Consider the following 23,112-nt stretch of genomic DNA (forward strand, 5'->3'; position numbering starts at 1 on the left):
ATAGTTTTAAGTGGAACTGGAGTGGATAGCAGTCTGCCCTCTATGTTGGATTTGTTACAGTAATGTAGCACTCAAGATGGGAACCAGGTGAAGCCAAGAACTCATTTGACTTGGAATGGGCTAGCCAGGCCAGACCTTAAGGGGAGTAGTATGTTTAGCATTCAGTAATGCTGTCTACTGTATATGATTCATAGATTACATAAGTAGAGGGTGAACAGGTGTTGGGACATAACAGAATTGTAGGTAGTTACTAACACTCTTACATTTTCACATCCATGTATGCAAAGGTTTTTAATTTAATTCCGCTCCTTACAACAGCCTATAGGCCTTGGTGTGTTATGTCTTGACTAATATGTCTGTCACTAGTGTCTTCATTCATTAATGTGTCCCAAAGGTCAGAAAATTGGGGTTGCAAGTATCTAACATGAATGGAAACTAAGGCTATGTTTTCTTCATTTGCACATTATTTTAGCCTAGGCTACTTTCTGAAAATGTAGTTAAGTACAAGTAGGAAGAAAAATAAAAACAAGTACATATACTCCCCATTCATACTTAAGTACTGTACTTAAATATTTCTACTTAGTTACTTTTCACTTCTGGGTATGCATTATCTGGTGCAAGGTGCCTCGTATGGTTACATTTTCTATGGCGATGCCCTTCTTGAGAGTAGCCCACAACGCTATGATGCAGTTATAAATAAAATGGACTGGGATTTTAATATCGGTAGCCATAACATTTCCCTATATCGTACGAAATGCGCCGTTGGTATAATTTCTGTTGTCTATCCAACGTGTCCAGAGTGATGGAGAAAACATACGAGTTAACTAGAAGGCGTGGCTTAAACCCCATTGAAGAAGTAGGCCTACAGAAGGAAGCTCAGGTGAGCTCTACAAACGCTCAGTGGAACTTACGCTGCGGAAATGAGCCTTCCCGACCTAAAATCTCCTCACGTAAAGCTTAGGCCGTCGTCTCCTGGTGTGCAGTTGGTAAGAACTTTTCTTCTGTAAACTATAACTTCTCAACTTATATTTAAATTAGAGATGGCCGTTTTCTCATTGAAAAAGACAATCGATTTGACACCTGTAAAGTATGCGTATAGTTAGTTAACAGCTGTTTGGTCTAAATGCACGTTCCTGTCAATCAATGTCAGTGATTAGCAAGTGTAGTTGGTCCTTTGAAGTATGCGGGTCAATAATTAGTTTCCCATGTATGGTCCATCGCATGTTTGTAGCAGGCTACATTTATGATTCATGATCGGATGTTCTGATTAGTTTAGATCTAGAGTAGGTTCAGCCTTTGTGAGATTAAATAACATGATTCTAGTCTATTTCAAAGAGTATGGTTCACTCCAAAAATGAAATTAAAACCTGAGGCTACTTGTATGCCTGGTGCTGGCCCAGGCCCACCCATTGTGAATCATCCAGATGCAGTCAGCCTTATCATAAGCATACAAACTCGTTTGTACTAATGAAGTGACAAGCCGGTGTGAAGTTAAACTATTTGATTAATCATATTGATGATTTGTCATGTTTCTTTCTATTCATCATTCTTAGCAATCTGTTGTGCAGCTGAACATTGGGGGCCATGTATACAGCACCACTGTTGGTACCCTTAGGAAGATCCCAAATTCCAAACTGTCTGAAATGTTCAGTGGTCCCTCCAAGCCTAAGACGGATGCAGAGGGACGATACTTCATTGACCGGGATGGCACACATTTCGGACTGATCCTTGAATACCTGCGAACGCAAGCTGTTCCCACCCATCACGTGCAAGAGGTACGTTGTGAGGCCGTCTTCTATGAGCTGAAGCCCCTGGTGAAGCTGCTGGACGAGACTCCGCAGCTCTTCGGTGAGACTGTGGGAAGGCAGCAGTTCCTGTCCCGGGTCCCCAACTACCAAGAGAATCTGGAGATCATCATCCGAGTGGCTCGGGCCGAAGCTATTGCTGCTCGCTACTCCAACATTATAGTGTGTGTGCTGAGATCTGAGGAGGACCTGGCACGCTGCAGAGATGCCATGAGCAGCCTGAACACAGAGAAAGAGTCTGTGGTGACCTTCGGTCCCTGGAAGGCCCCTGCCACCGTTGAGGATCTGTTGGACTGCATCAAAATGGACATTGAGGCCAAAGGTTATAGAGTGTCATTTGAGCCACACAGCACTGACAAAGGTTTCCTATTCAAGAGCTACGACTATTTTTACAAGATGAATTTCCAGTGGTGGTGAATGGTGATTCAGCTCTGCTGACAGTAGCTAACAGTTACATGGCCATGAGCTCTGAATGGTTACTTTGATGTGAAGTTGAGACTAGGTCAAGACATGATGTGTGTCCACTCAGAGAGTACACTTTGTTATTATACCTTTTAACTGTTCAATTTTAAAACTCTTTTTCAATAACAACCTCTTGTTTTAAGCTGTGTTTGTCCTTGTTATTATATAGCATACACCCTTGTCACATGGTTTCGGTTCAGCCCATCTGCAGTAGCACTAGTATACACCTTTGTTTAATATTGACATTAGATTGCAGGGCAGATGCTTTGCATTGCATAGCTTAAATACCACAACATGTAGACTTAAATGAAATGGCCTGTTCAAGAAGTCATGAACGTAGACATATTTAAGGTTCTGACGAGAAGTCCAAACAAGTCCTCACCTCATATGTCAGATTTAAGAGGTATATTTAGAGGATCTTTAAAAGGCTACATCACTTACTACTTTATAATGATGAATTGTTAAAAAGAATCATCTCTGATACAGTATATTTAGCTATTGTTAAATCTGTTAGTGTCCAATGTATCAATTACTTGTATGAGTAGTACTGATATTGTCCAACGTGTTGGATTCTCTGTTTGATTCTATGGGATTTTGCTTAAGCACAACATGAATATAAATATTTGTTATGAATATTTGAAGAATTTGGTTTGGTTAATGTAAAAAACATTAATAAGTCATGTTATTTAATTGTCTATTTCAGGCAATATCAAGAATTTTGCAGTTTGTTATTAAAGGTAAGAGTAAGTAAAGGTAAATCAAATAGCAATAACCCAATTACAGTTCCACTGAAATGACCTGGAAAACATAAAAATTATTCATGAAAATGGAGGATATAGCATTTTTGATCATCATCAAAATGTGTCACAGGTTCACTGGAATTTCTTGTGTACTCACTTATCAATATTGTGCAAATATTGATAAATGCACGGTAAGTAAATAGTTGAACTAGCAGGCTAAGTACATGTAGGCCTACAATACTATTCCACTTTGTATTGTATTATTTATAGCCTACCAGAGATAGATAGATAGATAGATAGATACTTTATTGATTCAAATTCAAAATACCATACAATATGATCATGGTATTTTTTAGCCTACTATTTGCATGTAGCCTGCTGGAGTGGGGGTTTTGTAGTCTATCATATCAGTCTGTGAAATCGAGCTATATTGTTCGTTGTGTTTCATTTGTGAAAATTAATGAACCACAAACTATTTTTTGCTTTCATTTTACTTGTGGAATATGACAAATGGTTCAAACCAGTAAAATAATGTTTACAGATATATGGTACATGTGCGTGGACTTAAACCTTAAACTTAAACCATTTAATGTTTGACTCAGCATAAGAATGTTTGGCCAACATAAGATGCAAGTAGTAACATGTTGTAACTCTTCCTGTCCACGCGGTGGCAGTACTGTGCCTTCTTTGGCCAACTACGGAAGGTCGCGCAAGACAAACAGAACAACGTATGTGACTACAAAGTGTTATCGCAGGGGTCTGCACACTGTTGTCAGTCATTCTGATGATGGCAGCCCATTTGAAGAAGCGAGTTTACGAGGAATTTTCCAAAGTTGTACAGGTATGTATGCTGGTTATCTATGAAACGTGGAAAGGAAGCAGTCTGATAAGAAATTCACCCATTATCTTCGTTGGGGACAGCTTGTTCTTGGCTGGCAAAGTTAGCTTGCTAGCTAGCTAGCTTACTTAAGCTAATTGTCGTTTCCAAGTGTCGGTGCTAGTTAAGTAGGCAGCTTTATTTGCAGCAGTTGACAAGTTACTTCCAGAATAGGTAGCTAGAAAACTTTTATTTATTTCAAAGGCGATGCATAATATGTGGTTTGGAACCTTCTGTTTTAAATACCTTGGTCAATATGAGTTTGCTTTAGCGATGCGCGGAGGGCTAATTGTTGTTTAGTGCTGCTAAGACACACAGTTAAGTGTCATGATGACATGAGAAAGTTTCAAAGAAATCAGGAACCTAGAACAACATGATAAACTAGTCTTAGTAAAGCTTTAACCAGTGAAGACGCCAGAGGTCAATAAAGGATATATCTGAGTGTTTGTAGCCCCACTATTAATACGTTATTTGCCAAACAATCATAAACATAACATGTCAGCTATGAGCGCTGTAAGAAATGTCAGATGAGAGTATGTTCGGCAGTTTTGTTTTGTCGACCAACGCATTTCTGTCCTTTTCAACATTATGTATGGGAACTTTAGAACATGAATCCTCCAAACCCTCGACAGTTATGGTTTGGTGGGAAAAGGTGCTGCCAGTGGCTGAACTCATTACACCTCTCATCTAACTTATTCTGTATCTCCCAGCAACATCCCCTTGAAGAGGTCCCTGCTAAAAAGCTCCGATTAACCAAGCCCAGCAAGTCTGCTGCGCTGCACTTGGATCTATGCAAGGCCACCAATCCCACAGATGCTCTGCAGTATTTGCTACAGTTTGCCCGCAAGACAGTGGAGGCAGAAAGTGTAGAGGGAGTGGCGCGCATTCTTTTGGAACACTACTATAAGGTGAGAAGCAATGAGAGGGACATTTTCTTTTGTCTCTTAATAAGCTAAGTAAATGTACTGATTTTTACAATGTGATTTTGATTTCACATCTCAAGCAGGAGACGGACACCTCAGTGCGGCTAAAGATAGCTTCCCTTCTTGGATTGCTGTCCAAAACACAAGGGTTCTCCCCAGATTGTATAGTAGATGATGCTATAAGTACACTTAACAATGAAAGTGAGTTGTTTTTTTTGTTGTCTGAACCTTTTTTTATATAAATATATATATACATGATAGACATTTTCTTCAGTAATGATGATGATCCCTTCCTGCAGAGTCCCATCAGGTCCTAGCCCAGCTGTTGGACACCCTGCTCGTCATTGGCACCCAGCTTCCAGACAGTGTGGCCATCACCCAGAGACTGATAGAGGTGGCATGCAAGGTACTGACAATAACTTTACCAAACATTTTGTTTTGCTTTGATGGGGAAACCTTTTCTGTCAAACATTCTCATATTATTCTCTGACTTATTCTGTGTGATTTTGCCAACAGCACCTGTCAGACACCTACTTTGGAGTGAGAAACAAGTGCCTTCAGCTTCTGGGCTGCCTTGGGACTGTGGACAAGCCGCTGACCAAAGAGAGTGATGCAACGACAGGGACATCAGGAGCCCCTACAAGAGACGTTCAGAGTGTCATCAGTGATTACTTTGCTGATCAGGATCCAAGAGTCAGGACCGCTGCCATCAAAGCTATGGTAGGTTAATGAATGGCAATAATATGATGTGCAATCTGGTGCAAATGGGAGATTCTGAATACCTGTTTCTTTTGTCTCCTGAAGTTGCAACTTCACGACAGAGGGATGAAACTTCAGCAGACCATCTATAATCAGGTAGATGATAGTTGAACCTTTACACCACCGGCTATACCAGAATACAGTTTGTACAGTCGTACAGTTCTGTTCTGCCCAGTTATGCAATTTCATAACTTTTCATAATTGTAGGCCTGTAAGCTGTTAAATGATGACTACGAGCAAGTCCGCTCAGCTGCAGTGCAGATGGTGTGGGTTCTAAGTCAACTTTATGCAGAGAGGTAATATAATGCGATGATGCTCTAAGTCACCTGTATACCTTGGTCACATTATTTTGCTGCCTGTTTTCTCATTGTTGAGTGGAATATAATTGTCTTCATTTGTGTACTCTTCCTCTCCAAAAACCACAAAACAGCATTGTCCCCATCCCGTCATCAAATGAGGAGATCCGGCTAGTGGACGACTCTTTTGGAAAAATCTGCCACATGGTCAGCGACGGCTCATGGGTGGTCAGGGTCCAGGCTGCCAAACTTTTGGTGAGGAGCACACTGTATCCTCTATGCCATGTTATGTCCTATCTGATAACCTTCCTGAATGCCGCTGAGCATTTTGAATTGCATTTGCATAATATGCATTTGGAAGCATATGAGTCATCATTGGGACAGTGATTCATCCATAAATACCTTTTATCTTCCTCACAGGGGTCTATGCTTCAGGTCAGCCCCCACTTCTTGGAACAGACATTAGACAAGAAACTGATGTCAGACCTTCGGGTACGTCACCGTTTAATTTTACCCCATGATGTTCTTATTACAGGTCTAATAACATACAGCAGCAAAATGACAGAGTTTTCAACACAGTATGAGATGTCCTCTTGTACAGGTAGTATGTGTTGCGTAAACAAGGTCTCTTCTGAAACCCCTCCAGAGGAAGCGCACAGCCCATGAGCGGGCGAAAGAACTCTACGCCTCAGGAGAGTTCTCCTCTGGCCGAAGGTGGGCAGACGACGCTCCAAAGGAGAAGGTGGACACCTCTGGGGTGAACCTGATTGACTCAGGGGCCTGCGGTGCCTTTGTGCACGGACTGGAGGATGAAATGTATGGTGAGTGTGGCTGTGAGGTTAGAATTCATCACTGCTTCATTTCAATGAATGGAATAAAGCAGCTGAGTTTTGAAGGTCAACTGCAAATAGAAAATAAAATGATGGCAACATTGAAAACATTTAATCTTTCTTAGTCGATTTGTAGATATGTTGACTGTGAATGAGTAGCATGATTCACAAGTATCTTGTGAAATGGCTCCAACAGAGGTGAGGACTGCGTCTGTCGAGGCTCTGTGCTTGCTGGCCCAGTCCTCTGCCAGCTTTGCGGAGAAGTGCCTGGACTTCCTGGTGGACATGTTCAACGATGAAATCGAAGAGGTGCGGCTGCAGTCCATCCACGCGCTCAGACAGATCTCCATCCACATCACCCTCAGAGAGGACCAGCTGGACACGGTGCTCGCTGTGCTTGAGGTCAGACTCTGCTCTCTACATTTACATTTACATTTACTCACTTAGCTGATGCTTTCGTTAAAAGCAACTTACAATCGGAGAGCAATCAAGGTGTAGTGCAAATAGGAGACATTAGTGTAATAACTACAGACTCAGGTTCATGTTTTGACCTTTGAACCCAGGACTCTTCTCGGGATATCCGCGAGGCCCTGCACGAGCTGCTGTGCTACACCAACGTCTCCACTAAGGAGTGCATCCAGCTGGCACTGCTGGAGCTGCTCAAAAACCTAACCAAGTACCCCACCGACCGCAACTCTGTGTGGAAGTGAGTCTGCACACACTACAGGACACAGAATCTGGGTCAATCTGGGTGTTTTCCCATGTCTGTTTTTTATTTTCTTACCTTTTTGTCTTTTTCTTGGGTGTGTAGATGTCTGAAGTTCCTTGGCGTGCGCCACCCTACCCTGGTTCTGCCCCTGGTTCCTGAGTTGCTGAGCACGCACCCGTACTTTGACACCCCGGAGCCAGACATGGATGACCCAGCCTGTATCCTTCCCACCTCACACTGTTACATTCCACCAACAAACATACAGTTTTAGTGGTCCGTGGTTACTTTTGGGGAAAAAACCTTTCACAATCCTGTATTCCTAGAGTTGTTTTATTGTCAATGACATGTTCCACTTCCCTGACGCAGAACCCAGAGTTTGTCCTTAACAGTCACTGTCAAGATATTGCTGTGCTGGTGCTGGTCTTCAACGCAGCCAAGTCCTGCCCAACCATGTCAGCACTGTTCTCAGACCACACTTTCCGACACTATGCCTACCTGCGAGACAGCCTCTCCCATCTGGTGCCTCAGTTGCGGGTGAGGGGATCCATTTGCCTGCGTGAAGAACGCTACATGTGTATATCTACTTTATGTGTCGTGTTTGTCTGTGATAAGGTGTGGGCAGACTTCCTGGGTATTTCCTGGAGTTTGACCTCATCATCTCCCCTTCTGTGTGTGCTGTAGCTGCCGGGGAAGAAGCTGACGTCTGGGCTGGGTTCGGAGGCGTGTGGGCCGGGCTCGGGCAGCGTGGAGTCGGCCCGCCTCTTCCTGCAGGACAGCCTGGCTCACGTCAGCATGCTGCAGAGTCTGGAGGCACCAGGGGCCCAGGACCTGCTCGACTTCACCATCAGGTACAGAGGGCAGCTCTGTTGCATCTTATAGCGGGTAGCCATGTTGATTTGTAGATGAGCACCGAATGGAAAGTTGGTGAAACTTAAATGTCTTGAAATACAAGCTAAGGGTAGGATGTAGATGTAGGACATTGAGCTAAGAGAAGTGTAATTTTATTCAGCTCTGTGTCTTGGGGTTCTTGATGGCAAATAGAGCTACCTTTTTTTGTAATTGCAACTTGATTACATACATGCCAATAGGTTTGATCTGGCTTTTGGTTTGGGTTCCAGAGATCTGCAGAGATTGGGGGAGCTACAGACTGAGCTGGCCGGCTCTGCAGACTTCTGTGCCACCTACCTGCGCTGCCAGCTGCTGCTTACAAAGGTTGGTACGCCACCCCAGCAACCCCTACACACCACTACATGCCTGATGTTTTGAACAACTAATGTCAATGTTAAGCACAGTCATCTCACAGCAATCAATGTTTCAGTGATAAAATAACACCATATGTTCTGACGTACATGTGTGTGATCAATCAGGCCCTGCAGGAGAAGCTTTGGAACATGGCTGTGCCTCTATGCCTGAAGCAGAACGCAATGGCATCAGCTGCAGTCAAACAGGTGATGGTGCTCTATATGCTCCAAACACACACAAACATACATGTAAAGCTGATGAGTTTTGAAATGAGTTGAGATATTGAATTCATCATGTTGGTCACGGTGTTGTGTTAGATTCTAGAGGAGACGTACAAGCTGGAGTTCCTGTACAGTGGGCTGGAGACACGTCAGGTGGCCACCATTCACCATGTCCGCCTGCAGGCCAAAGCCTTACAGCTGGTGCTCACTGCCCGAACCAAACGAGGGTTAGCACTCTCACTCAGTCATGCACTCACACACACACACACTAATATTTCCTATACTAGACTTCACTTCACAGTTCATTGAAGAACATTTCTTATCTCTTACATTATTGTTCTTATCTCTTCTTATATCTTCTTATACTGCAGGGTCGACCCCCTCATCGGTATCAGTGAGAAGTTCATCCAGGAAGTGGAATCATTCCAGAGGTATTACCCTTAAATCACTTAAATTTACATTGTTGGTATTTTATTCTTAATTGGTTAAGACATTGCCTAATTTTGTCCTGTCTTTCTGTTGGCGACAGACTCTTTATGTCCGAGCTGCCCCACTTCCAGGAGAGTTTTGTGGAGAAGCTGCTGGAGGTGATGCCTCGGCTCGTGGCCTGCAAGCCGCTGGATCTGGTGAAGATCCTCCAAACTACCCTCAGACAGAGCGGCTTCCTGCACCTGAAAATCCCTGAGCAGGTCCATATTTACATGCATATAACCTGAAGATGTTTGTCTAAAGCAGGGGTTCCCAAACTTTTCAACCCGCGACCCCCAAAATAACCGTGCCAGAGACTGGCGACCCCCACTATCCCTGGATGTGACTCAAAAAATAAAATAAAATGTGCGCACCGGCCATACGCACTAGGCTTATCCAAACACGGGCTTAACGACAAGACAAAAGAACAGAGCAGCCTGTTATGATTTTACATATAGAACTTTACTATATGATAAAAGCAGAATACCTTAGTCAAAAATAATATCCATGTAACATGAGTGCAACTTTGAAACATTACTTTAATTTCCATTTTAAAGCAACACCAAAGCACTTTTCCTATCGCACGCACGCTATTTGTTTATCCAGCACTGGCTTTGGAAATAATGTCTACAGACAAGGTAGAGTACGTTGCATGATTTTATGAAAGTATGATGTATTGCGACATCAGATGCAAGTCAAATGTGTAGTTTCTTATGTCTCATTCCATCGAACTACAGATCTGGCAAACTTGCATAGTGCGGTTATAGCCGATAGAGGGTCGCAAAGAGAATGCAGTGCCGTTCACCCTGTTACGAGTTGATGATTTTGGAAACAATATTTTAATGTACAAAAAACTCTTTGGTGTTGCTTTAACAGAAGAATATCTCAGTCAGGGTAATATCCACAAACTGTTGTAAACATATATTGTTGCTGCGCAAATTTACATTTTGGCAGCTATGTTTCAGCGTTAATCTCATCTAATGAGATGGATGGAACACAGCAAGTCCACATTTAGACGCGATCTGTATTTGTTTTTAATATGTCAGTGCAGAGAAAGTCTTTTCGCACAGGCATGTGGAGCCAAACAGCGTCAGTACGTCCATCGCGGCCTTGGATAGCTGTGGATATTCCCTCTCGACTGAAATCCAGAACTCAGCAAGCGTCTTGGAATTAAAATCTGTCTTTAAAGTGCGGTCACATTACAGCTCAACCAGTGCGTCCTCCATGCCGGCTGACAGATGACTTGCGGTGGTTACAGTGAATGGTGATCTTATCCAGTCATAATTTTATTTTATTCCAAATTTATTTAATTTATGGAAATCATTTCGCGACCCACCCCTCGCCGTCCCGCGACCCCCACTTTGGGAACCCCTGGTCTAAAGCATAGTAAATAAATAAATAATGAGGAAATGGAGCAAGATGTTTCTTACATAGGCTAAACTCCATCTCCAGTTGGTGGAGTTCCTCTGTGTGTGGTTGGGGCTTCAAGGAAACTAGAATTCTGCTTAATTTAGGATTTGTATGACTTGCCTTTTATCTCTGCTCCTACCAGATCCACCGCGCTTCTGCCACCATCATCGAGCCGACAGGCGAGTCAGACAACCCGCTGCGCTTCACAACAGGCCTGGTGGTGGCGCTAGACATCGATGCCACGCTGGAGCATGTGCAAGAGCCTCAAAACACAGTAAAAGTCCAGGTCAGGGCTCGCTTCCCTTCCTTCCCTCTTGCCATCTCTTTCCTTCGTGCTCTGGACAAACGTTTTGTTTCCTTAATCCTCTGGTTTGTACAGTAAATCCAATGTCAACAAAATCAAGCTCCACTCAGTCAGTCTTTCCACTTCAGGTTATGTGACTAATGGTATTTACCATATAATTGTTTGTTTTGCATTGACGTGCTTGATTCCCTGACACTGTTGCTCCTTTACATCTCTGTAGGTGTTGTATCCTGATGGGCAGGCCCACATTATTCATCCCAAACCAGGAGACTTCAGACACCCTGGGCCTGGGCGTGTCCGCCTCATCACCCAGGTGTATCTCTCCCATTCGGCCTGGACAGGTAAAGACCTCCAGCAGCAGAGTGTCTTAGGACGAGCTGCTTCATGTGTGTGGTACATGGGGCTTAGTGCTCGCATGAGTCTTGGCAGGGACCACTGGGTGGATATAAATAGACCCACGCTGTTGCCAAGGAGGCAGCTCTGCAGCCCACTGCTATTATTTTGGTGGGAGTTGGAAGCAAGTTGCCAGAGATCTACTCAGACAGGTCTTCCAAACTGGCTGCCCCTGTGTACCATAGCAGTAGAGTGTGTGGAGGTCAACTCATCCAGACTGGACAATCCTCCTACTAGTATTTTACTACGAAGAAAGCATTTGCTTAGAGTACTTTTGTTGTATTATTACAATGCTCTTGACCTAAGCCGACTGTTTGTTTCTCTGACACAACCTTTCCCACATTTTCTGTTCGCAGAGCCGTGTCAGATTGAGGTGAGGTTACTACTGGCCTACAGCTCCAGCACCAGCAAGCTGTCCAGCCCTAAGCCTGCATGGAACGAGAGCACGGAGGGGCTTCCTCAGACCGAGAGCTCCATCGAAGGCACCATCCCACTCAGCAAGCCCGTGAAAGTGTTCATCATGCCCAAATTGGCTCGCCGTTGAAACCGGTCACTCTGAGCTGAGTATCAGCTGGGACAGTAAAACTGGAGAGAGTTGGGGTCATAAGAGACAGTGATAAGACTCAATGGACAAACGTAGCTGTGCTCGCTTGTACTGCCCACCCCTTTTAACTTCTGAAGTGAAAGTTTGTTGTTTTAAAAGTCTAAATAGATTCATTTTTGTATCAATGCAAACGTAGCTCTTTGGATCAATGGTCAGAAAGTCAGCACAAAAATAGATTTTTATTTGTTATAATTGCTCAAATAAACAAATACTGTGTAAAACTATTTTTCTGAAAAGAAAGCTCCAAATAGAGTTTGTCAATCGTTCATCAGATTGAGATGGAAATCACATGCACTGATGTGACGATGTTACCAGCAGAAGCAGCAGGGCTATAAAGTGATGTGAATCAGCAGGTGGAGTGAAAAACCCCTCCCACCTTCGCCCCCTGCCCGGCCAGGTTGTTGTACTCCTTCACAGCCTTCTCCGTCTGGAACACTTTCACATCCACCCCCTTCTGCCTCACATAGTCCAGAGTGCTTGATGGCACCTACAACCAAAATGAATGTTCATGGATTTTAGTAAAGGTAGATGATGGACAGGGTAAGTGCCATGTGTTGTTTGTTTTGTTATTATTTAATTATCTGAAATTATTTTCTGCAAAGGAATTTTAACTGGAATTCATACAGGTCTTTGGGGGATTTTTGATGCAACCACTTTGTAATATGTCATTACATTCTATTTTGATAAATACTTATACAGGCTTGTCTTTATTGAGTTTGAACAATGTGATGTCTACAGGTACCTGTAAGAATTCCAAAATCAATATCCTATGGTAGGGCCAGGAAAGAATGGTAGATTTTAGATGACACCATGACTACATATAGCACTGCACAAAACAATATTTGCTCCTATGGAATGCACAAAAGACACATTGTATTACTTGAGTCCCTCTACCTGCAGTGCTTCACTCATGCCTCTGCCAATCACCAGTGTCTCCACACCCTTCTTCAGGATCTCCTCCAGGTCAGCGGGTTGGACACCGGGGGAGTGCTGGGCAGGGAATAGTTGTGCATATGAATTATGTACGGGAGTGTATGGTAATAAGTGCACTTTATATGCTAGTTGTTCAACTGTATATGATGGAACTCACATCTGTCCCAGTCTCTCTCCAGTCCCATGCACGGCTTCCTCCAGGCCATACTTTGCAGTCTTTGTAGCCTGTGGAGCAGCCCTTTACCTTCATGTGTCCCCAAGAAAGGGACGCTATCTCTGGAGAGGACATTTGGCAAGTAGGCCTAGTTATGGATTATCTAGGAAAAAGTAATAAAGCACAGTAGATAAAGATGAACATCGTTAGTTCTGCTGTAGAGTATCTGTAAACAAAAATGCTGGCCTACTTGACGGCTTTCCATATGCCTGTTTATAAGATACACAATTGCTTCTTTTTTTTAAACCGTTTCACTGCATTTTTAATCATTCTTATTGATATCCAACCACTAGGCAAATTGAATTAGACAAGACTGGCTGCATGGTGTCTTTATTGCCAAGAATTTATTTTGAGAAGACATCGTTACGCGATCAGGCTACTTGTCGACTTCACGTTTGTCGTGCATGTCGCTTACTCAAAGTGCCGTGTCTGATGTCATTTATGCCAAAGACAGGTATGTTATTATTTGTCCGTACCTGAATAAAAATCCGATCGTTCTCCGCGAAGTTGTTTGACGGGCGAGCAGATTGAGAGAGCCTTCACTCCTGTTGAAAACCGATCATATGACAACAAAGGTTCTGCATTGAGGGACACACCCACCCAGCGACGTCAAGTGCTGCAAACCAATCACGTTGCGTTTTACCGGCCCAACACTGACACAGCCTGTGGGAGTCAGCGTGGATATAATCTACCTGACCTGCTCTGTCAATAGCAGCGTCACGATTATATTACTGTTCATATACACAGTAAATAAAAAATGTATCATGTGGAAAGCTAGGTTTCCTAAAGAAACAGTTTGCCCATTGCTACATTTTCACATAATAAACACCCATATCATCCCTAGTGAAAGGACTAGATGCTTATTAGCAATCAGACATTCACAAGTTATTAAAAACTTGAAGTGCCAGTGTTTCTGGGGGTCTATGAACCCGTTGATAACCAATGATGCTATGATGGCGCAGTGAATTGTGGGCAGTTCTCGGTCCTCCCAACTTCTGTTTCATCCTACTGACTACCCTATTGGAAAAATGGCTGCTCCGGTGGCAGTAGCGGGTTCTTCCCCCGTTCTCTGCCCGAGCTTTGCTGTCGTCTGTTCATTTTTGGAGCGTTACGGTGGGGCATTGGACTTACCTGAACTGACTTTCCCACAAATGGAGCGATACCTTCTGGAGACATCGACAGGTAACGGCTATCTGCGACGTTCTGGAAGGGGGTCTCCATCACCATCATGCTCTAACGTTAACGTTACTGTAGCGAGCTAGCAGCCAGAGCATAGGATGTTTTGATACTGTGTAGGGAGAGTGAAGTCTCGTTCTTCATAAACATAACACCATTGAAAGTCAGCAAATGAATATTTAGCAGTATATACTATAATATATGAGGCAAAGTGGTCATCATCATCTAGCAGTATGATCAAAAAATTGTCAGGTGTAATTTTCCACTGTAGCTTGTTTTCCCTGATAACTCGTGGATCAAATTTACAGTAGCTTCTACAATGTAGCGTATATAAACGAACTTAGCATTACTCATTGTGGCAACATTGTATTTATTTTAATCAGTTTGTCTGTGTGAAGGTGTGCCAGATCATAACTGTTCCTAGAATATTCTAATATTAAGCATAGCCTATGGTTGGGTAAAATTTTGACAAATAGTGGTTCACTGTCAAATAGTGTCTGCGCGTGCGCACAACATAGTCCCAAACTTCCTGTTAGCAGTAGTGTCTCACGTTCTAGCCATGTAACTGTACTGTACTTGACAGTGATTGCCCCTTGGTTGACCTGCGTAAACTCAGCCATGTTACAGTATACTGACACAAATTTTACCATTTCAAAATACATTATTGTGGGACATTTCAGGACTGTTTTTGCTGCTAGCTGTTGATGCTGCTAGCTAAAGTAGCGCGTGCAAGAACGGTACTGGACACAGTAATAATCCCTATTCATGCAACGACTTTCTAATAATTACTTCAAGCTTATGAGTCAGTTGTAACTTGTATGTAACTAAACATGTTGACAAAATTAAAGTCGTGGCCTTTTTGTTGTCTTTTGCACATCCCTCTCATGCTACTAAATGTGCCAATTAATTATTTGGTTGTACAATGTAGTCCCAAAGCCCCTGGTTGAACTCCATGTGAAACTTCTAAGGAAGATTGGCAAGTCAGTCTCTCCAGACAGATGGGAAAAGTACCTAGTGAAGGTGAGTGCCGCTGTCGAATGACTATTATTTTGATGAAAGTGTGCTTGTGTGCGCGCATGCGCGCTGGAGTTACTATACTTCCAATTCTACACAAGCCTGGCATTTCAATACCATTTGTGTATTTAAATAAAGGTTTGCCAGGAGTTCAACTGCACGTGGGCATGGGAACTTGAAAGAAAAGGATACTCTGAAATGACTGTAGAATCCAAGACTGGAATCCTTAAGGTATGGTGTTTTGGGTGATTTACCTTTGTTGCACTAAATGAATTAATCTAATGTCCCTAAAAAGGCAAAAGTTAACTGGGTGTCACAAACAGGGTGTCTTCATGCTATTGCTGTGAAAGTCATTTTTCAGACTACAGTGTCCCTTATCTTTTATTTTGTTTTCTTCAGTACTTATGTGAGTGCCAATTTGATGACAACATCAAATTCAAGACATCGGTCAATGAGGAGGATCCAGACAGGATGAGACTGCAGCCGATCGGTAAAGACAAACAAGGTCTCATGTACTGGTTCCAGTTGGATCAAGACCAGAATGTTCGTGTCTATGTGGAAGAACAAGATGATCTAGATGGGGCCACCTGGAAATGCATTGTCAGGTAAGATTGATCAAGGCATGACATGTATTAGCCTATATGATTAGAAACAGTAGATGCTTTATAATGAATTTTATAATAAATACAGTATTTATTACATTTGAATATTTTGTCTTTAATGTCATCTAAGTTATTCAAGCCTAACACAAGCATTAGTTATTATATTATAATTAACATAACATTCTACATTATGGAATAATTATCATAAGTATCTTAAGTACAATTGTTGTCATTTATTTTTCATATGAAAAACAAAAACAAATCATATACATTTTTAACAGGAACCGAAGTGATTTAGCACAGACTCTGGAGACGCTTAAGGGTCAGATTGAGCCTGGCTCTACTGACCTTAAGCAGGGTGATGGTTCAACCTGTGCCAGCCCCGTGCCAGAGGATGAAGAGAATGATGGAGACAATAAAAAAGAGACTAAGAAAGGTAGTACACGTTGAATGGTTTATGACCACTAAATATATGTTGTATATTTATTATGTATTATATATGTATGTATGCCTGTAGTAAATACATTATGTGGGGCTGTAGTGTTGTAGGCTAGACTCTAGAGGGTCTTGGTGAAATATAGTTGAACTAACTAAGCTTATAAATCATCATCATAATCATCATCACTTGCTTCCTGTCAGTTTTCACTGTCCTATATGCATTATAGAAAAAAGCCCCAAGAATATACTAAGAAAAGAAATTATATTAAAGTAGTAAATGGTACATAAAATGCATACATCATTTTTTAAGGCTCTGCAGAGACCCATAACAATGAAGAATCTGCTGATGGTCCAAAAAGACAGGGAGCAGAGAAGGCAAAGTCTCCAGCTTCAAAGGACACAAAAGAAGGACATAAGGAACTAAATGAGCGATTGCAGAGCAATTTTAAAAGAGATGAAGAAGAGAACATTGAAATGGAGATGAAGGTCATAAATAAAAAAGAGGTCAAGTCAGTGGAAAAACCTGTTATAGACAACCGGGTCAGCACCATCATTTCTCTGGTCAAAGAGGAACCTAAGGACACAGAGGTAGCGTGGAATGCTGTTTCTGTTGTCATGGCACCAGGTTCTGTAAAACAAGAAGTTAGTGCAAAGTCAGAGGTTCGAGAGGAGACAAGTGAAAGGACACTGGAAGAAGTGGAGAGGGCCTTAAAGAATGACCAGCAAGCCAAGATACCTCTGAAAAAGAGAGAGTTGAAATTGAGTGAGGGGTTTGGGAACAACCTAAACAGTAATAACAATCATCACTCTAACAACACTCTGAACAATAATGGCACCTTGAGTTCGGGCATCATTGTCCGAAACCCTTCTGTCTTACTCACCAAGGGGCCATGGCCTTCAAAGGATGAGGCCCTAAATACTGAGGAAGGAAGGACAGTGGTGTCTAGCAGTGCCTCAGATGTCACAGGCATAGGAATGAAAACAGAGGCTAGGCCTGATCTATGTAATGGAGAGATGGCTCCAGCAAAGAACTTGAGTCAAAATCTGAGAGAGCACTGTGTGAGTGTTGGTGTGATAATGGGTCCCGTGGACAGAAAGAAGTCATTTGTAGATCAAAATGTCCCAATTGTTGCAGACAAAAATGGACTAACTGGAAACTACATTAAGACTATTACAAGCTGCAACAAAGAGGGGAAGGGAGAATCTGTTGTCCAACATGAGGGAATTCCTAGTCCTGGGACTGTGCGTCAGTCTGTGCTTGTAAGGAAAGCCTCAACGCCTGAGGGCCTAGCAGCAATATTACCGAACTTTGAAGGCCTAACCAGGACACCTGAGAATGACCTCAGCACAGTAGAAGGAAACAAACTCGGTCAAATGAAGGAGGAATCTCCCTGCTCAACAAACAGCAAAACCTCTAAAGACACCAAGCCTCTGCCCACTGAGGAATCTGCAGAGTGTTCTGGAACTGAAGAGGATATGGGTGAGGAAGAAGAGGAGGAGGAGGGGGGTGAAATGGCCACAGGAGAGGGGCAAGGGAAAGGCGAAAATAAGACTACAGAGGATGTAGATGGGAGTCCCAGGGTTTTTTCTAAAGAGTCAGAGAGTGGAAGCAGTGGGGACGATGGGTCAGAACCTGAGGGGACGGATGAAGTGTCCTCTGAGATCCAGAAGGAGGGCATCCGCCTGAAGATTAAGATCCCGATGCACCGGAGGACTCCTGAGTTCCAACGGGAGAGGGAGCAGCAGGAGGCCAGCGACGGGCACTCCCTGCGGCGCTCCGCACGGATCTGCCGACCAAGTCCCAAGCTGGCAGAGATCCAGGACAGAAGACAAGAGAAGAAGTATGCGGGGTCCACTGGAGGTCAAGAGGATAAGGAGCCTGGAGACAGTGAAGTGAAGAAATCTTCTCAAAAGAAAGAAAATCCCCGGAAAACAGACTCTGACGGGCAGAACAAACCCGGAAAGGTGAATATTAAAGTCTGCTGTGTATCACAATACAAAGTGTTGGGAAAGTTTTGTTGTTTTTCTCACTTCACCATGTACTTCCTTTTTTCAGGTGCGAAGGCGACATCGACGCCCTAGATGGTCCAACCCTCGGTCAAAGGGGCGCAAAAAGGGTGAAGGAGAGGAAGCGCTGGACGAAAGGAAGGTTAAAGAGGGAACTCAGGAGAACTATCAGTCTGACAGGGAACGGAACCACAGCGACTCGGACTCTGCCCAGTCTGTTGAGATGCCCAATGATGACCCCTGCAGACACTGTGGTCTCCCCAATCATCCAGAGCTGGTATGTCAGTGAATAATGTCTTGGCAGGGTAAATGTGGTTGTATGCATAACACAGTCAATTTAAGTGTGATGTTATGTCTGTATATTATTTCTCTGCAGATTCTGCTTTGTGACCTTTGTGATAGTGGTTACCACACAGCCTGCCTCAGACCCCCCCTTATGATCATCCCTGATGGAGAATGGTTTTGTCCCCCATGTCAGCATGTAGGTGGATCTTGTTTTGACCCACACATACTATACTGTGTATGTATATATATATAAATATAACTTTTTTTGTTACTCCCTCTTTTCTGCTTTAGAGACTGCTGTGTGAGAGGCTAGAAGAACAGCTCCAGAATCTCGATACTGCACTAAAGAAGAAGGAGAGAGCAGAGCGGAGGTTTGGTTTCTCTTCTCTACCCTTGATATACTGTATACTGTATACAGTAAGGGTGTACGTTGTCACGTGTGCCACCGAGAACTTACAACCTTTTGTCCTGTCCATCTAGGCGAGAACGACTGGTATATGTGGGCATCAGTGTGGAAAATATCATTCCTACACCGGTAAGCGTGCCTACAGTATGTGCCCAGGAAGTGTTCATGTTAAACACACCGTCCCATTTCCATAGTGTCTGCCCGCTGTTTCCACTTGTCATTCTACATCCTCTCTCAGCAGGACGGTGATGCAGAAGAAGAAAAGTTGGAAAAGAAGAAGAGCACAAAGAAAAACAAGAATCTCGAGAGGAGATCAACACGGACCAGGAAGTCCATCAGTTACAGGTGCTTGTAGTTTTTGCTCTTGGTCTTCCTGCTCTTGGTCTTCCCTGTGATTAAGTGTTGAAATGAAGATGCATTTTGCAATGGTATCTTTCATTAGGTTCGATGACTTTGATGATGCCATTGATGAAGCAATAGAGGATGACACTACGAGGGAGACTGAGGCCCAAGGTAGGTTGGCCCCTGTGCTCTGCCATTACATAGTGCTCCTGTGTGTTCTGCTACTGTGTAAAAAGTATATTGGATAACGTAACACTCTTATGTCCACACTGACCAGGTACCGGTCGAGGCAAAGACATGGCCACCATCGCAGGCCAGCAGAAGAGAGAGGAGGGGAAGGAGAACCAGCGACCAGCCAAACCCATACCAGCACCTCGCAGGAAGAAGCGCCGGCGACTCAATGACCTGGATAGTGATAGCACCGTAGACGAAGAGGAAAGTGAAGATGACTTTCACCTCAGCAGCAGGTAGATTGAAGGGACCAGGATGCTTTGACTCCCCCACTTGACACCTGGCTGAGTTCATCAGCTGTTAAAAAAGAATACATTTCACCACTGTAATATGTTATGAGGTACAGGTACAGTATAAAGTATTGTATGGGGTAGTTTTGACCCTTCAGTGTTGGAGGTACTCGTAGATGTAACATTTTTGCTCTTCCCTGTGTTAATGTGTAATTCTAGCACGGAGGAAGAGGAGTTTGTGGTGTCAGGCGATGAGGCAGCCAGTGACGGCGACGCCGGCTCCAATGACTGCAGTGACTGGGGCAGCACGGCTAGCAGACCAAGTCAGCGGCGGTCACGGCGGACAGCCACCCGGGGCCAGGTCCACAAAGGCAGAAGCAGGGGCAGGAGCGGACGCAGACCACTGTCCCGGCAGAGAGTGGGCTTGTCAGACGAGGATGAGGAGGAGGAGCTTGAGACGGATGAGGAAGAGGAGGAAGAGGAGATTGGTATGTCTACCTTGACAACTGAAGTGATTTAATTTGCCACACACTATTCAGTGCGATGCGGTCCTACAGACCACTGTGTTCAACACTTTTATCTCTTGCTACAGAGACGGAGGGTTCAAGTGATCTCAGCGACAGTGACGTGGACACTAGAAGGCGACGCTCACGGCGCAGCCAGAAGCTGCAGGTGAACTACTGTGAGACGTCAGAGTCGGAGGGCTCTCAAAAAACCACAAACAAGGACAAGCCCCACCCTCACCGCCGACGCCTCGCCAGCTCCAACAGCGAGGGTGAGTCTATGGGCCTGCTGTTGCCATGGTTACCGTTAATGATTGAAAGTGTCACCAAGACTTTATTTTGAAGCCTAGTGAATTAGTGAATGAGAGGGATACAAAAAAGGAAAGGTTGGTCCTTTGCCAGCATGTACGCAGTCTAAAATTAGTCCTACTGATTTTTTTTTTTACAAATTGATATGTTGGTGACACATTGGATTTTTTTTTCTTTTCTGACTCAATTTAAAAGGCTCTGAGGAAGAAAAGGAAGATGAGAAGAAGACAAGAAGAGAGAAGAGGCGGGAGTCTTCACGGGAGGACTCCAGGAGGCTTCTGCTGAAGCGGCGGAGAGACTCCACAGACGAAGAGGACAAGAGCGGGCAGGACGACTCGGACGAGTCTGAGGAGGAGCGCCCGGTCCGCAAGTGGCTCAATCGAATCGAGTCCGAGGATGAAGAGGGGGAGGAGGAGGATGAGAGGGAGGAGGAGGAAGAAGAGGAAGAGGAGGAGGAAGACGAGCCTGAGGTGAAAAAAACACCCAGTGTTGTGACAGACGCCAGCAGCACGCTGTCACCTAGCAGACACAGAGCCACCGCTGGACCTAAGAGTGGAGGTGGTGGCCGTCTGGCATCCAAAAACAATGGCTCGAGCCGGCACAACGGTCTGGCCTCACAGAGGCCCTCCACTCAGGACGAAGAGGATGACCTCTACGGGGTCACCGACATTGTGCACTTCGTTTTCAACAGTGAACAGGCATTGTGACAGGTCCGCCCAGTGTGTTCATCCATGTTTTCTCTTTTTTGCCTTTCACCGACTTCCAGCCTTTTTAAAACTTAACTGGGTGTACCACGTCTGTTGCCATCAGTTCACCTGGTTTTTAGCTGTCTATGGACCAAACCATGAATCTACTGATAACTCTGTCACTAGATGCGTGCTAACTTGTGTGTTGTTTGTGTGAAAGTGCTGTATGAGTGCTCACTGGTCCCCCGCTACATACCATAAAGCATGCACTTTCAGACAAGCAGTTGTAGTGTCTGGACTTCTGTGGACATGAAAACAATAAGTGGCCCTTCCCCACATGTGAAAGCACTTCGTTAAATGTAAGGCCAGTCATTTTATCGTCTGTGTAACAGAGGCCGCCTCTGACCAGTGTAGATATGCTGTATATATTCAGCTTGTTCAGTAATGTATTCATCAGAAACTTATGTTCTTGGAAGTTATTTTTTGTGTCTGTCCTTGTAAAAAAAATTATATTTTATATGAGAGGAATATGGATGTGGTGGAAGCTGAAGATTATAGAAATCACAGAGGTCCCAGTATAAAAATTACATTCAGATGATCACTTACAGCTGAATTCTCATTGGTCCGGTCTTGATTTGTATTAGGAAAGGATTGGCATAGTCACATCAGGCCTGTAGCACACCAGTATGGTGGAGTTATTGGCATATTTTAGATAATAAAAAAAAAATTACTTGTTTAAGGACATCATTTAGTTTGGTAAAAATTTTATACAAAACAAATGTAATCTAACTGAAAGTTGCAACTACTGCGTTTCCATTCCACCAAGCTGCTCCCATGTGGTTTAAAGCAGTTAAAATTGCTTTTAAAATTCACCATGCATTTAGTATGCTTGGACAGTGCAATTATGACATTGTTACAAAAGCCTTAGTGTCACAACACAGAAGTATGTGAACTTAAACAGGTCCTGTTAATCAAGAAACACCTTGGTTTCTGAACTCTAGAGGAGTTTTTATTCAGATTTGAGGTGTGTGTTCAATGTGTGTGACAGAACAATTTGGGAGAAAAGTACAGTAACTGACTCTGTAATGCACTTTCATCTAAGCACCTTCAGTGTCATGATGCCACAGACAGTTGTCACTACAATTTCAAAAATGTGTTTTGGTTCAAAGCTTTGTTGTGCCCTTTCACCCCTGGATTGTTCCACCATGTTCTGGAAGGTTTATCTTTGAAATGCTATTCAGTGCAAAACCTGCCTCATTCAAATCTCTGGCTGCAAGTTCATTTAGAACACATCATAATGGTTGCCTTTGTCTGCTGTTAGCTAATGTGGTATCTGATTTAGTTCAGTTCCTCATGCTTCTCAACATGTTTAGTTAAACTCCAGTCCAGTTCAGACTAATAAAACAAAATGAACAAAAAAAAATTCCATCTCTATAGTGTGTGTAGTTACAATAAATTATGTAACATAGATGTTTTTTATTATTATTATTAAATCCTGGTACCTTCACGATAGCTTTTCATTTCTATGTTTGTAAGTGGTGTCTGATGTGAAACTTTACAGTATTCTGTATGAAACATGGGCTGTATTTCCCAGTCACCAGTCTTTATCAGTTAGGGCGATAAAGCAGTTGGGGTGAGAAGACTAATGTGTTATATGGAAGACTAATGTGCGACATATGTTTTCAATTTTATT

At 43.5% G+C, this 23,112-nt stretch overlaps 5 protein-coding genes across 8 annotated transcripts in view; 4 read left to right on the forward strand and 1 right to left on the reverse strand.

The window, feature by feature from the left end:
- Positions 1-9,935, forward strand: part of LOC121683233 (NACHT and WD repeat domain-containing protein 2-like) — a 28,200-nt gene extending 18,265 nt beyond the window's left edge. The window contains exon 8 of the transcript XR_006022707.1: positions 9,597-9,935. The gene's annotated coding sequence lies outside the window, so the exon portion shown is untranslated. The remainder of the gene's footprint in view (positions 1-9,596) is intronic.
- On the forward strand, positions 842-2,413 carry kctd14 (potassium channel tetramerization domain containing 14). Of its 2 annotated transcripts, XM_042062781.1 has the most exons (3): positions 844-986; positions 1,167-1,169; positions 1,554-2,413. In XM_042062781.1, exons 1-3 carry the CDS (start codon positions 921-923, stop codon positions 2,220-2,222), a joined length of 738 nt encoding a protein of 245 aa, XP_041918715.1. In that variant the 5' UTR covers positions 844-920; the 3' UTR covers positions 2,223-2,413. The 2 variants fall into 2 exon arrangements, with proteins under 2 accessions (XP_041918716.1, XP_041918715.1); XM_042062782.1 differs by lacking the exon at positions 1,167-1,169 and having other exon boundaries at positions 842-986.
- Positions 3,720-12,739, forward strand: ints4 (integrator complex subunit 4). 2 transcript variants are annotated; one of them, XM_042062778.1, is made up of 23 exons: positions 3,720-3,848; positions 4,595-4,792; positions 4,888-5,008; positions 5,107-5,213; positions 5,324-5,527; positions 5,612-5,662; positions 5,774-5,862; positions 5,997-6,117; positions 6,283-6,354; positions 6,509-6,683; positions 6,889-7,094; positions 7,256-7,398; positions 7,504-7,619; positions 7,802-7,935; positions 8,083-8,249; positions 8,520-8,613; positions 8,769-8,849; positions 8,961-9,091; positions 9,236-9,295; positions 9,394-9,553; positions 10,885-11,028; positions 11,267-11,387; positions 11,796-12,739. In XM_042062778.1, exons 1-23 carry the CDS (start codon positions 3,792-3,794, stop codon positions 11,981-11,983), a joined length of 2,940 nt encoding a protein of 979 aa, XP_041918712.1. In that variant the 5' UTR covers positions 3,720-3,791; the 3' UTR covers positions 11,984-12,739. The 2 variants fall into 2 exon arrangements, with proteins under 2 accessions (XP_041918712.1, XP_041918713.1); XM_042062779.1 differs by having other exon boundaries at positions 4,891-5,008.
- Positions 12,204-14,451, reverse strand: aamdc (adipogenesis associated, Mth938 domain containing). Its single transcript, XM_042062783.1, has 5 exons — positions 14,322-14,451; positions 13,667-13,735; positions 13,134-13,293; positions 12,938-13,033; positions 12,204-12,530 (listed from the first exon to the last, which is right to left on the reverse strand). Exons 3-5 carry the CDS (start codon positions 13,263-13,265, stop codon positions 12,390-12,392), a joined length of 369 nt encoding a protein of 122 aa, XP_041918717.1. The 5' UTR covers positions 13,266-13,293; positions 13,667-13,735; positions 14,322-14,451; the 3' UTR covers positions 12,204-12,389.
- rsf1a (remodeling and spacing factor 1a) lies at positions 14,005-22,926 on the forward strand. 2 transcript variants are annotated; one of them, XM_042062777.1, is made up of 16 exons: positions 14,005-14,372; positions 15,295-15,386; positions 15,519-15,611; positions 15,780-15,985; positions 16,264-16,418; positions 16,731-18,385; positions 18,477-18,704; positions 18,804-18,908; positions 19,004-19,083; positions 19,193-19,247; positions 19,360-19,463; positions 19,561-19,631; positions 19,738-19,927; positions 20,141-20,409; positions 20,514-20,696; positions 20,929-22,926. In XM_042062777.1, exons 1-16 carry the CDS (start codon positions 14,219-14,221, stop codon positions 21,438-21,440), a joined length of 4,152 nt encoding a protein of 1,383 aa, XP_041918711.1. In that variant the 5' UTR covers positions 14,005-14,218; the 3' UTR covers positions 21,441-22,926. The 2 variants fall into 2 exon arrangements, with proteins under 2 accessions (XP_041918711.1, XP_041918710.1); XM_042062776.1 differs by having other exon boundaries at positions 14,006-14,372; positions 19,357-19,463.
- The last annotated feature ends 186 nt before the right edge of the window (positions 22,927-23,112 follow it).

Source organism: Alosa sapidissima, chromosome 15 (genome assembly GCF_018492685.1).
Source record: "Alosa sapidissima isolate fAloSap1 chromosome 15, fAloSap1.pri, whole genome shotgun sequence".
NCBI lineage: Eukaryota > Metazoa > Chordata > Actinopteri > Clupeiformes > Clupeidae > Alosa > Alosa sapidissima.